The sequence below is a fragment of the Dromiciops gliroides genome, chromosome 5 (genome assembly GCF_019393635.1).
Source record: "Dromiciops gliroides isolate mDroGli1 chromosome 5, mDroGli1.pri, whole genome shotgun sequence".
Classification (NCBI taxonomy): Eukaryota; Metazoa; Chordata; class Mammalia; order Microbiotheria; family Microbiotheriidae; genus Dromiciops; species Dromiciops gliroides.
The window spans coordinates 112,112,534-112,128,377 of record NC_057865.1 but is presented as its reverse complement, the minus strand read 5'-3'; the positions used below and the strand labels follow the sequence as shown (position 1 = coordinate 112,128,377).

Below are 15,844 nucleotides of genomic sequence, written 5' to 3'. Positions count from 1 at the left end.
TCTATAGTGGCTTGTCAGTCCTGGTACAGTTATGACTGCTGGGACTTGGAGGCCTCACCTAGAACTTCATTTTTCCCTTGCCACACATACTCAAGAATGTCCTCTCTGCTGTTGGCCACTATTCTATCCTTTCTTCTTTTGAAAAATTGTTTCCACATCCTGAATCCATGTTCATAACTCTTATATTTTTGTTCCCTTCCCCCCCCCCAATCTGGATAGTTTTAAATGCCCATTCCTGCTATGCTGTAGCAGCATACTTGATGACATGGTTCCATCTTCTAACACATACTGTATTCTAAGAATTCTCCAAGTGTAAGATTTCATTCTATGTAAAAAACAAAGAAACAAAACCCCCCCTCAGCCTGTGCTATTCAGTAGTTCAAAATTCATTACAAGTTGAGCTAGAAGAGACATGAATACCACTGGTGCCTTTGTCTGCACTCGTTTCAGACACCTTGTCCTCCATCTACAAAGTCAACTTCTAAGTTTTCCATCTCATATATTTTAGAAGAAAATAGCCTCAAGAAATGGCTCGCCCACATGAAACTTCATGTTATGCATACTGTTCTTCTACCAGTGACTTATAAAGTGATCTGTTGTCAGTCTGAGCTATTGATTGTTACAGCTGTTATATGTCAAAATAAGCCAGACCTAGACATGCCAAGTCTCCCACCAGAAGGCACATAGACATTTGGGCCATCTCCATGCCTCTCTTTCTTCCTTCCTTCTTTCCTTTTCTTCCTTCCTTCCTTCTTTCTTTCTGGGGCAGTGAGGGTTAAATGACTTGCCCAGGGTCACACAGCTAGCAAGTGTTACTTGTTTGAGGCCAGATTTGAATTCAGGTCCTCCTGAATCCAGGGCCGGTGCTTTATCCACTGCGCCACCTAGCTGCCCCCTTTTTTGTTCTATTTAAACCATTGTGTTCTACCTATCAATTGACAGCTTCTAGTAATAAATATACTTGCTGTAATTATTACTAGTAATAACTATACACACTGAAAGGGTCAATAATACAATAAGGATTAATACCAGTCATCAAATTCTAACATGTTCCTGTGTACTCATTGATGGTGTAGGGCCCTTGTGTCTTTCTCTTATACATCAGCTTTCTGACTGTATGAGGAAGAGAGAGTCCCCCCCAACCATTGCATCACAGTGTTATATCACATCCTGCCTAATTCTGTCCATGCGTTAGCTGGTCAGCAACCTGAGCAAAGGAGCAGGACTCAAATTCAATTTGACATCTCACAAAAATGTTGTGTGTTCTCTGGGCTCTTGGCACGGCAGCACTGGGGCTGTTGGCAAGGCTGAAATCAGAGAAGAGTCTGATGTTGTATCCTGTGTAATCTTCCTCCATGTGGAGCTTCTTAGATCATATATAGTCCATTTCCTAATGGATGCCAAAAGCAGCCGGGAAGATGCTGATTTCTCTTTCATCATTTTGGTTTAAGTAGGAGTAAGCATGGGCAGCTAGGTGGCGCAGTGGTTAGAGCACTGGCCCTGGAGTCAGGAGGACCTGAGTTCAAATTCGGCCTCAGACACTTAACACTTACTAGCTGTGTGACCTGGGCAAGTCACTTAACCCCAATTGCCTCACTTAAAAAAAAAAAAAAAGAGTAAAGCACTCGTGACTTAGGGCTGGAAAGAACCTCAGCCATTAAGTCCAACCCCCTCATTTTACAGTTAAAGAAACTGAGGCCCAGGAAAGTTAAATGATTTGCCTAAGGCCATATAGGCAGTAAGCATCTGTTCAAATGTATCCAGTCATACTGTTGGGCGGAGGAACTGCTCTGTCCCCTCTCTGTCTGATTCACCACCCCTGCTTTGTTCCAACAGGTTTGGGCCATTTGATTTCCTGCATCTTGATCAATGGTGCCCAGTACTTCAGGCGTATCAGTGAGTCCGGCATCAAGAAAATGTGTAGGAACATCTTTGTGCTTCAGCAGAACTTGACCAACATCACCATGTCGCGAGAGGCAGACCTGGACTTTGCAAGGTACAGGGAAGGCTAGGGGTCACGGGTAAACATGCAGTACACAGGAAGCCTGGGAGCTCATGAACAAGCACACACAACTATAAAGAGCCTGAGGTCCCAGAATGCAAGTGGTTGTTTTTTTCCATCTCTTCCCATGGTGCTCCATCTGAGTACAACTATGCCCATTGGGAGAGTAATGGGAGAACAAATGTATCCTACTGTTGGGGGACAACTCCCTCCACTGATGCGGTTTAACAATTGTCCTGCGATTGGTGACCTTAGAGATTTATTTGGGTCCATGGAGAAATTAAAAATAACAACATTATTAATTAATAATAATAGCAATAATAATAATAATAGCTTTATATGGTGCCTACTATATACTAGGCACTATGCTGAATGCTTTACAAATATCATTTTGTTTGGGCTTCACATCAACCCTGGAAGTTAGGTGCTATAATTATCATCCCCATTTTATAAAGAAACGGAGACAGAGGTTAAGTGACTTGTCCAAGGTCTCAATGCTAATAAGTGTCTGAAGTAGGATTTGAATTCATATATTCCTGACTTCAGGCCCTGTACTCAGTATGTGTCAGAGGCAGCATCTGAACCCTGGTCTTCCTGACTCTTTGTCCACCACTGTATCTGCTGTATCACGCTGCCATTCAGTAGATAAATAGACATACTATATCCCTACATACACACAAAAAACAGATGAATCCACTAGCTCCATCACTAATAGCCAATGGCTGACAACTCATAGTCAAGAAATCATCTTTTGGGGGGCAGCTAGATGGCGCAGTGGATAAAGCACCGGCCCTGGATTCAGGAGGACCTGAGTTCAAATCTGGCCTCAGACACTTCACAGTTACTAGCTGTATGACCCTGGACAAGTCACTTAACTCTCATTGCCCTGCAAAAAAAAAAAAAGAAATCATCTTTTATTTCTAATCTCTATGTCTCTCATTTAGCCTGGTGCTTTTACTGTTACATCTTTTAATCTGACTTCTTGAATTCTTGGGGTGGCCTTTAAAGAGATAAATAAATGTCCTGTCATATGGAAAATTATTACAATATTTGTAATACAATTATTACAATATTTATTGCATGACCCTATAGAGCGTATTTCTCTTCCTCCCTCTCCTCCTTTGTCCCCCTATATTTCTCCCTATTTGTGTGTGTGTGTGTGTGTGTGTGTGTGAGTGAGTGATAAACTGAATTAGATGGAAAGCCTTCCTTGCTCAGATTAGGAAAACCAGGTGTGACTGAATGTTGCATTTATTTGGCCTCTCTTATGGGGAATGATCTCATTATTGAATTAGTCTATTCATAATAACATTGACAAGGGGAAGTTAAGAACATGGAGGCCTGAGGGACACTGAGAACCATTACTAATTCTCTGTGGAATATAATTCCTAAATTCAATCATCCCTTTTTAAATGATTTTTTTTTTCTTTAGCTGAAATGTTAAGTAAATTAGCATGGTTTTTGGCAGACAGTGTGGGGCCCGGAACATGTGCTAACAGCAACTGGCATCTGTATTCATGCAATGCTGACTGAGCAGTATTTAGGTTCTGAGGTTGGCATCAGTGGGCTATCCACTGGTGAAGCATGGCTCCAAGCAATAATTAAATGACAACTGAGTTTTGCCTTTCCCAAATGTCTTGTGTTTTCTCTGTCTAGGACAGCTTCTTTTGATATCTTCTTTCATCAGACAGATTGGGAAAGGAGATATATTGGCATAAACATATAGGAGAGGAAAGCAGGGTAGGTAAACAAACTGATCCCTAAGATCATTTCAGGCTCAGACATAGTGTAGACCATGGTAACTTCACCCAAGGTAACCCTTCTCTGGAAAGGTAGGGCAAATCATCTATCTTCCTGCACAGGCTGTGATTTGACTGATAAGTTCCTTTCCCAAAAAGTGCCAGGCCAGTTTAGGATTTTAGCCTTCAGATCCTAGATTAGTGAAGAGAGAGTCAGCTTTAGAATTATGGAAATTTGGGTTCAAGTAAAGCCTCTTAATGCATATCAACTGTGTGACCCTGGGCAAAATCACTGAACCTCTGAGTGCCCCCAGGCAACTGCTCAGGCCATTAATTTACATGCACTGGTAGAGGGACTTTTATTGTCAGTTCCACAGGAGCAGAAATCTAATCCCATCCCTCCCTTTCTGGCTGTGCCATCCTTCGCAAATGCCTTGACCTCTGTTTACCTCTATTTTCTCATCTATAAAAAAAAGAATATTTGCCTCAGAGTCACGAAGACCAAGTGAGACCATGTCTTTAAAAGTCAGTTGAGAGGCAGCTAGGTGGTGCAATGGATAGAGCACTGGCCCTGGATTCAAGAGGACCTGAGTTCAAATCCAGCCTTAGACACTTGACACTCACTCGCTGTGTGACCCTGGGCAAGTCACTTAACCCCAATTGCCTCACCAAAAAAAAAAAAAAAAAAGTCAGTTGAAATAAAAACAGTAGACAGATTAAGAGATTATGAGGATTTTAAACCAGCCAAATCAAGGTTTACTTGGTGATAGATTATGACAGAATGTTATTTCATCTTTAGTACCTTGAAGTTGCTAACCAAGGACCTAAGAGAAGCTTTAATAGCCCCTGATATGGACAAATTCGAACTTGACTGAACAGAAGAAATCTCCTTTGGAACTTCTGCTTACCTCCCATATTACATGGTACATATGCACATACATGCATGCATGCATTCACACACACATACACATAATACATATATACATGCTTACATGTATATACCTGGATGTGTTTAATTCCCATATATAGGTTTCCTTTCCTCTGCATCCCACAATCATGGATGTATCCCTTCTATAGCCCTATGTCTTTCCCCCTTTGCTATTCCTGAGAGGGGCAGGTTCTGTGAAATGTATCCCATTAGTTGTACTGAATTTCAAACTATGTAAGATAAACCTAACAGCAAGACCCAAATAACCAAGAATAGAATGTTAGGAGTGTGCTAAGGCTCAGCATTCCTTAAACAGTGGCTAATCAAGCATGGACAGCATCTGTATTTCCACTGACTCTCTATAGGAATGTTATCTTCAAGCACAGTAATTAATCATTGGTTTGCCATGTGTCAGAAAACTTATTTAACAAGAAGTTGCAAAACTCTCATAGTTTCTCATTTTTGTTGTCGTTTTAGCTCCATGACCTTGGCCAGTGAAAAGGGAAAGCCTTTTCTATTACAGTTGTGGGGGACAGGGGTTTTGGGGGGCTATCAAGGGATAGAGGATGGGTAGGGCCTGGTGGGACAAGATTTCTTGTAATCCCATTTATGCTGGAACTATCAAGATAGTTTCTATGATGATTAATATTCTACTATGGATACCTTGGGAATGTTTACAGCATTTGTGACGGTGATAGATAGGTATTACCCATTCTTAGTTGGTTATTTCACTCTTTGCATACCGATGCCCTAATTTAAACTGTGAACAAGAAGATAAACCCCAGGTGAACAAAGGATTCAAAGCACCTTGCAGCATTACTAGAGTAATAGTGCGACCCTCCCTGTCTTCTATGGTAATGATCACTTAAGCCCTGACATGGGTTTGACTTCTTTGACCCTGCTGTTGATTTTCACACTCAGAAGGATAGTTTGTCCTGGGAAATCACCGCAGATTAACTAGAAAGTCAAAGGGCGTCATTGTCTGCTTTGTAATTCCTTTCATCGGACACTGTCTTAGCCAGAGCTATGATGTGATTTTCTAAATGTGATTCACAGAAGTATTGACAGGACCTGCACGTTCAATATTCTTGTATTATACTGGGAGATGTCCGTGTTGCACTTCAGGCCCCATATATATCTCATGGCAATGTTTAACAAAGGGACTGTGAGTCTGTAGGATTTTCAGACAAAGGTGATATACAAGATAAGTGGCCTAAAATTTCTTCTCCATCCACTGCCATGGGTGTGTCTTGTAACTGGATTCCCTCCATAGTACAGTTAAATTTCCTCATTCTTATTTCTCCCTGGTTGTCTGTCCTCACTGCTTTGTTCTCCCAAGTCACCATATGGAAAGAGAAAAGATGTGAGGTTAGAGGACCTGGATTTATATCCTGACTCTATGTCTTACCATCCTTATGACCTTGGGCCAGTCACTTAACCTCCAGGAACCATGATTTCTTCATCTGTAAAATAAAGAAATTGGACCAGATGGTATCTAATAAAAGATATTACATTCCCATCCATCTCTCATTGGATTAAATATCTTTTCTCTTTAGCCTAGCATTTATCAGGTTCTTGCAAAGCAAGACATGGCGCTAGAAATTCTGAACCAGTCAAGGATGAGCAGTATTAATTTATGATAAAATCATCTTCATGACTTGGAGGGGAAAATGTTTTGCTGACTTTTTTAGTAATTTTATCCCTTCCAAATATCCCTATCCACTCCCCATAGAAACATATCTTGTAACAAAGAAGTACCAGTTAAACAAAATGGAAACACCGACTCTGCCTTTCAGTATATGTCTCATTCCTTACTATAGTCTGCCACCTCCCTGTTGAGAAGAGGGGCATATGTTTCATCCTAAGTCCTCTGGAGTCAAGACTCATCATTGCATTGATCAGAATTCTGATGTCTTTTAAATTTGTTTTCTCCCCCATATTTCTTGAGGTGTATATACCTCAATATTTAGGATAGGGGTGGGTGTGGGTATGGGTGTGGGTATATACACGCACTGCGCACACAGATGCACACACAAACACACACATACACACACAGAATTCTCTTGATTCTGATTATTTTATTTTGTTTCAGTTCACATTTCCTTCTCTTCTATATTCACCTTAAATGAAGTGGCACTTTGTGTAGGTATGTCAGTCGAAATCTCAACCTCACATCTGCCTTAGAGTCTGGATAGAAGGTAGATAGGAGATAAAAATGCAGTAAAATTAAGAGGGTTCTCAAAGTATGATTTGCAAAATGCTACATTTTTGCAGTCACCCTTCAAGCTAAATAGGCTTGATGGGTTGGACAGAAACTATGGTGGTGCTCTTTACAACACAGACCTTTATAATATGCTTTCCACAAATAGTCACCTTTGTTTTCATGTATATGTCCAGTGAATCTCTTGGAATTTTATTATTGCACAAGTGAAATAATCCTTTGATTTTACTTTTCATTAATAAACAACCTCTATTCTTATATCATCAAAATCTACTACAAGAGATATTCAATTGAATTTGATACCTGAGGAAAAAATCTGTAATATACTATTAAAGGAATAGTTAGAAAACACCTAGAAAAGGCAGCAGTTGTCGTAAGAACCAGCATGATTTCATCAAGAATAGGCTACTATACGACCCTCATTGAATTCCTTTTTTGATAGGGTCACTAGCCTGGTAGATGTACAGAGGAATGTTGTGGATATAGGTTATCCAGATTTTATCAAAGCATTTGATAGTCTCTCTTGCCACTCATACAGAAAAGCTAGAGAGCTTTTAGTTAGATGTTCAAACAGATAGATTAAGACCTTTTCAAATTGCCAGTCCAAAAAAGTAATCATTGTTGATTCTATTTCATCTTAGAAAGAGGATTCCAGTAGAGCACCCAACGAATCTATGCCTGGCCTTGTGCTAGTGAAAATTTTTATTTGACTGGGATAAAGGCATAACTGGGATGTTTGTCAGCTTTAAAAAACACAAACCTAATAGTGGATGGCAGAATGAGTATTCAAAAAATTCCAGGCAAGCAAGAACATTGGGCTTAATATAATAAGATAAAATCTAAGAGAACCAATGCAGAGTCTTATACTTAGGTTCAAAAGATCACCTTGAGAGCAGACAGAGAAAGGTGAGGACCATAGAAAGTTTCTTTAGTAACAAGGAAGGTCGAGGTGCACCATCAGAAGAAGATAGCAGCGTCAGGGCTCCTACATCCAAAGCTTCCAAGAAAAATATGAATTGGTCTCAGGCCATAGAGGCATTCAAAAAGGACTTTGAAGATAAAGTCAAAGAGGAAGAGGAAAAAATGGAAAGAAAAATGACGGTGATGCAGGAAAGATATGAGAAAAAAGTCAACAGCTTGAAAAGCTACATGGAAAAACTCTCTGATGAAAATAATTGCCTAAGAATTAGGATTGAACAAATGGAAGCTAGTGACTTTATGAGAAACCAAGACACAATAAAGCAAATCCAAATGAATAAAAAAATAGAGGGCAATGTGAAATATCTTCTTGGAAAAACTGCTGACCTGGAAAATAGGTCCAGGAGAGATAATTTGAAAATTATTGGACTACCTGAAAACCATGATCAAAGAAAGAGCTTAGACATCATCTTCCATGCAATTGTCAGGGAAAATTGCCCTAATATTCTAGAAGCAGAAGGAAAAATAGAAATTGAAACAAAAGATCAACTTGAAGAGTACAAAGAGGGGAAGGTATGACTAGACAGCAGTTTTCCAAAAAAAACCAAAAAACTTAGAGGTCTAAGTACACTACATATTCAACAAGTTAGCAATATGAAAGCTACCATTTTAGCCATCTTAGGATTCATTAAGAAAAACATCGTTTTCAGTACTAGGAAGGTGATAGTTCCACTGTAGTCTGCCCTGCCCAGACCACATCTGCCTGTGCCCAGTCATGGGTGCCACATTGTAGGAAGGACATTGCTAACCTGGAGAACATCCAGAGAAGGGCAGCCAGCTAAGAACAACTCTTCAGATTGTGCCTCATGAGGATCCTTCAGAAGAATGGGGGATATTTAACTTGAGGAAGGCAAGACTGAAGGAACATAAAGTGACTGTCCTGAGGCATTTGAAGGGCCACCATGAGTGATGACGCTCATTCTGCTTGGCCCAAGAAAGCAAAATTAGGAGCAGGGGGCCTGGAGAAATTAAAAAGAAGCAAAAGTAGGAGACTTCAATTTAAACTTCCTAACAATTAGACCTATTCCAAAGTGAAATGGACTGCTTCAGGAGAGAAGAGCCTCCCCCTCCCCTGAGATCTTTAATCAAAGGTTGGGTAGCCACTCATCAGGTGTATTTTAGAGGGGAATTCTGGTTCAGGTGCAGGTTAGACTAACTGGACTCTGAGCATCTGTGACTCGTCCTGCATATGTGTTCTTACCATCAAAATTTTTGGCAGTGACACAGAGGAAGAACCCAATCCAGGACCTCAGGACCACCAGAGGGAAAACTCATCAGAATGGCCCCTGGGGAGGTGGCAGGGCTCATCGGTGAAGAAGGGGACTCCTCAAAGCTCAACTATAAGAATATGAAAGGTTATAATTTAGGAGAGTAAACAAACAGCCAGCGAGTTAAAAATCAGAGACTGAAATAAAAGCAACTCATATTTATGTAGTTCCTTAAAGTATACAAATTCTTTCCTCACAACAAACCTTTAAAACAGGTAGTAAACCCGAAGAATGGTGTCCCAGCAGTGTTTCCATATAACTTAAATAGGAAATAGATGACCCTTATGAATCTCTTCCCCTTTCCTACACTTATATTAGGTGGTGTTCTCAAAGCTATCCATACAAATAGCCCCTCACTTGTTCAGCTGCCTGTGCTGGTCCTGCAGAAGGTACCCATGCTACCCCGAGAGGGTGTTCTTTCCCTCACCCAAAGAGTCCTGTGGTTTTTCTGTTTATTGCATCACCCTCTCCTCTTGTTCTTCCTACCTCACCCTTGCTCTCTGTGCCTGACTTGTGATCCAAAAATTCTGCACAAGCATCTTAGGAGGTTCTTCCATGTGCTCCAAAGGAGACATTCTTTTTTTCAGGAAAAAAAAAATTTCTAAGAATCTGAATACCCGGGTAGCTTCATAACCACCCAAATAATATCAATAAAGTTATTTCCTTATATTTATGTAACACCTTTTTTTTTTCTTCTCTCATTTTATTTTTTCTCAATTACATGTAAGAAAAAAATGCTAACATTCTTATTTTAAAATTTTGAGTTCCAAATTCTTTCCCTCCCTCCTCCCTCCTCCCTCCTTGAGGCGGCAAGCAATTCGATACAGATTGTACCTGGGGCACATTTCTCCATAAGTCACAAGCGTCTTCTCGTTCCCTCCCTAAGCCTCCCATGTGGGGCACAAAGGTTATATGCCTTCCCAAAGGTCGCAGCTTTGGCCATACAGCCTCTGCTGGGTGCAGAGTTCTTTCTGACAAAGCCAGGGAGGGTGAATTCCTCCCAGAAGGGGAGATCTATTTCCCATATCCTTTTGGTCCTAAGATTATTGCTTTCATTTTCTGCAAGAAGGATTCCAGTTTTCCAGCTTGGCTTGACCACCGGGTGACATGATGGAGGAGGATGAGCAGTAACATGCTGCCATCTAGTGGAATCCCTTCACAGGGCTCCAGCCCGATAAATCCTTCCAGGGTCCCCTCGAAGGTTCAGGCAGGAGTAGACATCTCCCTGAGTTAAGCTTCAGGGGGTGGCTTTGTGGGAAAAGAAGAAATGCCTTCCGGGGGAAAACTATTTTTTTTAACAAAAAAATCGGTGTTTTTTTAAAAACAAAGAGCAGAGCCTTACACAGGATTTTCTCTATACATTTTCTGCCAATCAATCAGTAAACGTTTATTTATTAAGTACCTACCCTTTTCCACACACTGTGCTGTGCACCATGGATACAATAAGAGTCAAAAGGCAGTCCTAGCTCTCAAGGCGCTGCAAGGAACCTCTCCTGCTAGTCTTCTCCCGGGTTCTCCCACACCAGGGCCAAACATGCCCTTCAGAGGCTTTTGATCATGACTGTTACCTATGTGGGTTTGTGAGTGTTTGGATTTGTTTTTTGGTTTTTTGTTTTATGTTTTATTAGGTCAAGGACTAGGATCACCTCAAAAACTAAGGTTGCTGCTCCTTCCCAGTGATGCTACTAGAAAATCTGTGTTCTCTCTGGATATGTTGTCTGGCATCCAGTACGCACTGAATAGATTGTTTTTCCTCCCCTCATTCATTCGTACATTCTACAGCACCTGTTGTAATTAATCCACCACATCCTACCAGAGGAGAAAGAATTCGACTCTTAGAATCTTCCAGATTCTACTAATGGTCATCTAACCCAGCTGCCTCTTGGGGAGATGAATCAAAGTTGAATTCATTACCTTTCCCCTAAACCCACCCTCCTCTTAACTTCCCACTATTCTTCCAGTCACTTGGGTTCCCAGTTTCTGACTCCTCCTGACTCTTTCTTTTACCCCATATCTGGTCAGTCGCCAGATCTTGTCCGTTCTCCATTCACATATCTTGCATTCAGCTCAATCTATGCTCTCTCTACAATCGTCCTAGGTCAGGCATAATCACCTCTCACCTGCACTATTGCAATTCCCTTCTCACACCTTCAGGCCTCATTCTTTAACCCCTCTCCAGAACTTGCTACACCTCTGTTGGCCGTTCACTCTTCCCTTTCTATGCTGATGTCTGGTTGGGGTTTTCCGTTGCCTTTATTGACTACTTTTCTTCCTAACCAGATCAGGGTCTTTGGTCTTCTGGACTTCTTTCTTGACACTGATTTCCTTGATGATCTGATTTATTCGTGATTTCTACTGTCACCTCTAGAAACCTCCGACAAAGCTAGTTGCAGAACTAGGTGATCTTTGCGCTCTTCACTTTCCTTCCACTCCCATATCCAGCCTGTCACCCCATCTTTCTGTCTCTCAGAATCATTCTCCTTCCTCTCCTTTTTCAGGAACACCGTGTTGCTTGTTTAAGCTTTTCTCATCTTACACCCGCTTGTCTCGGTTGTCAGTTCCTTCACCCTAATGCATACTGTTAGCCTGTTGCAAACATCACAACTTTTCCTTACTTGGATAGGTATGGAGGGGATCTATCTCCTTTGATGGGCCAAGGCACCACCATCCTTGCAGTGACTCAGGTTTATAATCTGCATTATTCTCAATTCCTTACTCTCTCTCACCTCACATAGCAGATCTTGGGACTTCCATTACCTGACAATACACACCCTCTTTTTTAGGCAAGCCAGTCTCCTCACTTTTTCACTGTATGTTGACATACTCGTTCTTGGCTCACTCTTGGTTCTCTGCCTGCAATGCCCTCTCTCCTCCCCTTTGCCCACGTACAATCTTACATCTTCCTAGGCCTAGATTTCTTCCTTGAACAACATCACTCATACCTCACTCCTTCTCTCTGCTCAAACAGCTCTCACCTTAATTCAGGCCCTTATTACCTCTCATCTAAGTTACTTCAATAGCCTGTTATCTGGTCTCCCTGCCCCAATCTCTCCCCAGTCCTGTATATTCAACACACTGCTACCAAAGTAATATTTTAAGCCCTATTCTTACCTTGTCACTCCCCTACTCCACCAATTCCCGTGGTTTCTTATTACCTTTAAGATACAATAAAAATTCTTCTGTTTAGCTTTTAAAGCCCTATACCATCTCACCCCAGCCCACCTTTCCCAGCTCAGTGGACATTACTTCACCTCATCCAACCCAACAAGCTTTGTCTCAGTTCCTTACACATGGTACTCCAGCTCCCAGCTCTTTGCCTTGGCACTGGCCATTCTGCATCCCCGGGAATTCACTCTCTCCTCACGTCCACCTCCTAAGGTCCCTCTCCTTTTAAGATGTATCCCAGGCATCATCTTCTGCATAACGCCTTTCCCGATTCCCCCAAACTACTTTATATTTAACTGCTTTGTATTTACTCACTTTATATTTATGCTAAATGTATTTTATATGAGCATATTATCTCCCCTGTTAGAACATAATCTTCTTGAGAGTAGGGATTGTTTCATTCTAAGTACTTGTAGCTCTAGCACTTAGCATAGTGTCTGACACATAGAGTGCTCCGGTGTCTACCCATCAAGTCTAAATGCCTTTGCCTGACTTTCCAAATATTCACACTGTCTAATCTGTCCCCTCCATACCTATCCAACCTTATTTTTCCATTACTTGACATTGCACACACCCCTTTTCAAGGTGGGCCGGTTTCCTCACTTTTTTCCATATATGACATACTCGTTCCTACTTCCATGTCTTGTTTATGCTCGGTTCTCTGCCCGGAATACCCTCCCCCCCTCCCCTTTGCCTACATAGACCCTCTACATCTTCCTGGTCCTAGGTTTAAGTCTCACCTACTCCATGAAGCCATTTCCGACTCCTATACTCCATACTGACATTTCTGTTTTCTGCTCTACTTTTGCATTTTTGAGGAAATTTACCTGAAATTCCTTAAAGGAATTGGCTATTCTTCCCCAGAAGTATCTCTTGTATCTATCTCTCATCACATCATTTCCAATGCCACCACACTAGTTCAGACCCTCATTATCTCTCACCTGGACTATTGCAAGAGCCTTCTAATTAGTCTCCCTGCCTTCAGTCTCAGGTCCTTTAATCCACTCTAATCCATTTTATGAACTGCTTCCAGATCAAACATCCTTAAGCAGAGCTCTGATCAGGTATGGTTTTTCCCCCTCCCCATCCCCAGTCACACCATACTTCTTGTTATCTACAAGATAAGGTACAAAATCCTTGGCCTGTCATTCATATCCCTCCACAATTGACCAAAGCCTACCTTAACAACCTCATCCCTCACTGTCCACCTTCTTGTGCCCTGTGGTCCAGCCAGACTTGGTGCATGCTGTTCCCAAACGCTTCCAATTCTCCCAGCCCCCTTTTCTAATTCTTTTATCACTTATATCATAGAATTAATAAGCTATCATATACCACATTGGTGGGTTTTTTTACATTTCTAATTACAGATTTTAGTTCTTTTTTGCTCTAATTTTCATGTCTATATGTTTACATTCCCAGATAATATCTGCCTCGATGCTAAATACATAGAAAGCATTAAGTAATTTGATAAACTGATTTCATAGACCATGTATTACTGTCTTTTTCCTTTAATGCTATCATGTCTGAGTTACATATATATTTGGGGGAGCATCTGTGACCAAACCTAGGTTGATAAAAAACAGGCTTCGTATCCAACCAGTTTTTCTCTCTCGGCTCTCCATGTCAGGAAGGTTGGTCTCTCACAGTTTTTCTCCAAGGACAAGATAGCTTCTGGAAGACAGGTTCTTTCTACAGTGCTTGAAAAGCACTTTCTTCTCTCCATGCTTGCAAAGTCGGGACTATAGTTCAGTGCTCTATATCAGCCTCCTCTTCTGTGGTTTAATTTTTCAAATAGGAACTTGGTTCTAAAACACTTCCATTTTCTTTCTTGGTTTTTAAAATTTTTGTCTATCTAGTTCTCTTCCCTTCACTCCCTTTTCCATTGAACTCTGATCTCTATGATGTTTAAATTAACCTTAATTAACAGTTTTGCAGCATTGACCAAAAGTTCCAACCATTAAAGTTTCTTTTTAACCACCTGTCCCCTAGATTGCTTCCTTAGTTTGAGAGCCTGAGGCTCCCTTTTGACTTTCTGACTAAGAGCAGGGGTGGCAGATTCCAGGGTCATGGCCCAGGAAGTACACAGTGAGCTAGAAATAGCAAGTCATTCCTACCACATGGTGCCTGGTTAGGGCTGGTTCATTAACCTCAAATTTTTGTGCTTGTAAAAAATTCAACAAACCAACCTTGGGTTCTCTCTAATTATTAAATGTCGGGCCTTTATTCTTGTAGCCTGCTCCCTTCTGTCCTGGGTTCCTCTTGCTCTTCTTGCTTCTACTCACATAAGAACAGAAATTCTTCTGCAATATCACATTTGGATAAACCCCAAAGTGCTTTTCAACAATGAGTTTATTCATGTTCATAAAAGCCCTTCAGGGTAGGTCAGTATTATTGCTCTTAGTTTAAAGATAGAGAGGGTCAAGCAAAAATGCTTTGAGCCTAAGAGTTCTCTTTGGCTGGGGTTAAAGACCTACTCTTTATTTTGTAAAGCCTAAGGACCACAGTGTATATCTTAGAGATACCCAATAATTAGGCTCTACCCCTGTCTTTGTGATGTCAGGCAAGTCACTTACTTCATCCGTGATAGATCAGGATTAGAATAAGGGCAGTGATTGGACCAGCTCAAACCTGGCTCCTGAGAACCAGTGATCATTTACACCTTGGAAACTGGCAATGCTACAGATCAGGGCTTCATTTATTGTTTTGTTGATTGTCAAGACTTAAGAAAGTGATGGAGAAAACTTAAATGATACAGATTAAACTTAAAAGTGTCCCATGCAAACATTTTTTCTTTCAGAGAGCTGAATGCTCAACATTTATAAGCATACGACTGGCCAAAATCAGTCAATCAATTGTTGCTGTTGCTGTTGCTGTTGCTGTTGCTGTTGCTGTTGCTGTTGCTGTTGAATCAGTCAAAAAGCATTTCTTAATTATCTCTTAGATCCCAGACACTGTTCTGGAAGAGATCTTAAGGAGCAGTGTGAGGCAGGACAAAAGACAATGAATTTGGGGCAGCTAGGTGGCGCAGTGGATAAAGCACCGGCCCTGGAGTCAGGAGTACCTGAGTTCAAATCCAGCCTCAGATACTTAACACTTACTAGCCGTGTGACCCTGGGCAAGTCACTTAACCCCAATTGCCTCACTAAAAACAAACAAACAAACAAACAAAAAAAGACAATGAATTTAAAATGAAAAGATCTGAGTGTGAATTCTGACTTTGCCACTTATTAGCTGAGAAATCTACCTTTCACTTGTCATTGTCTGCAAAGGGGAGATAAAAATAGTCTACCTCACAGGATTGTTGCCAGGATGCTCTGCAAACCGAAAAGCCCTAACACAAATCTACACTAGCAATAAAATGTGGTGGTCAGACTAGATGAGTTCTAAGTACCCTCTGAATGCTCACATCCCAGGATTCCTTGAGCATAATTATCACTTGACTTGGGTTTTCTCCTGAAGTAGTTAGTGGAGCTAAATAGGAATTCTCAGAATTCTGGAACCCAGCCTCCGGAAACAGGCATCAAGAAAAAATAAGGAAATTGT

The 15,844-nt window shown here is 41.1% G+C and overlaps 1 protein-coding gene across 1 annotated transcript in view; it reads left to right on the top strand.

The window, feature by feature from the left end:
* Positions 1 to 15,844, top strand: part of EXOC4 (exocyst complex component 4) — a 911,169-nt gene that overhangs the window by 837,639 nt on the left and 57,686 nt on the right. Inside the window, exon 17 of the mRNA XM_043968219.1 lies at positions 1,837 to 1,996. Coding sequence (XP_043824154.1) covers positions 1,837 to 1,996 — 160 coding nt within the window. The remainder of the gene's footprint in view (positions 1 to 1,836; positions 1,997 to 15,844) is intronic.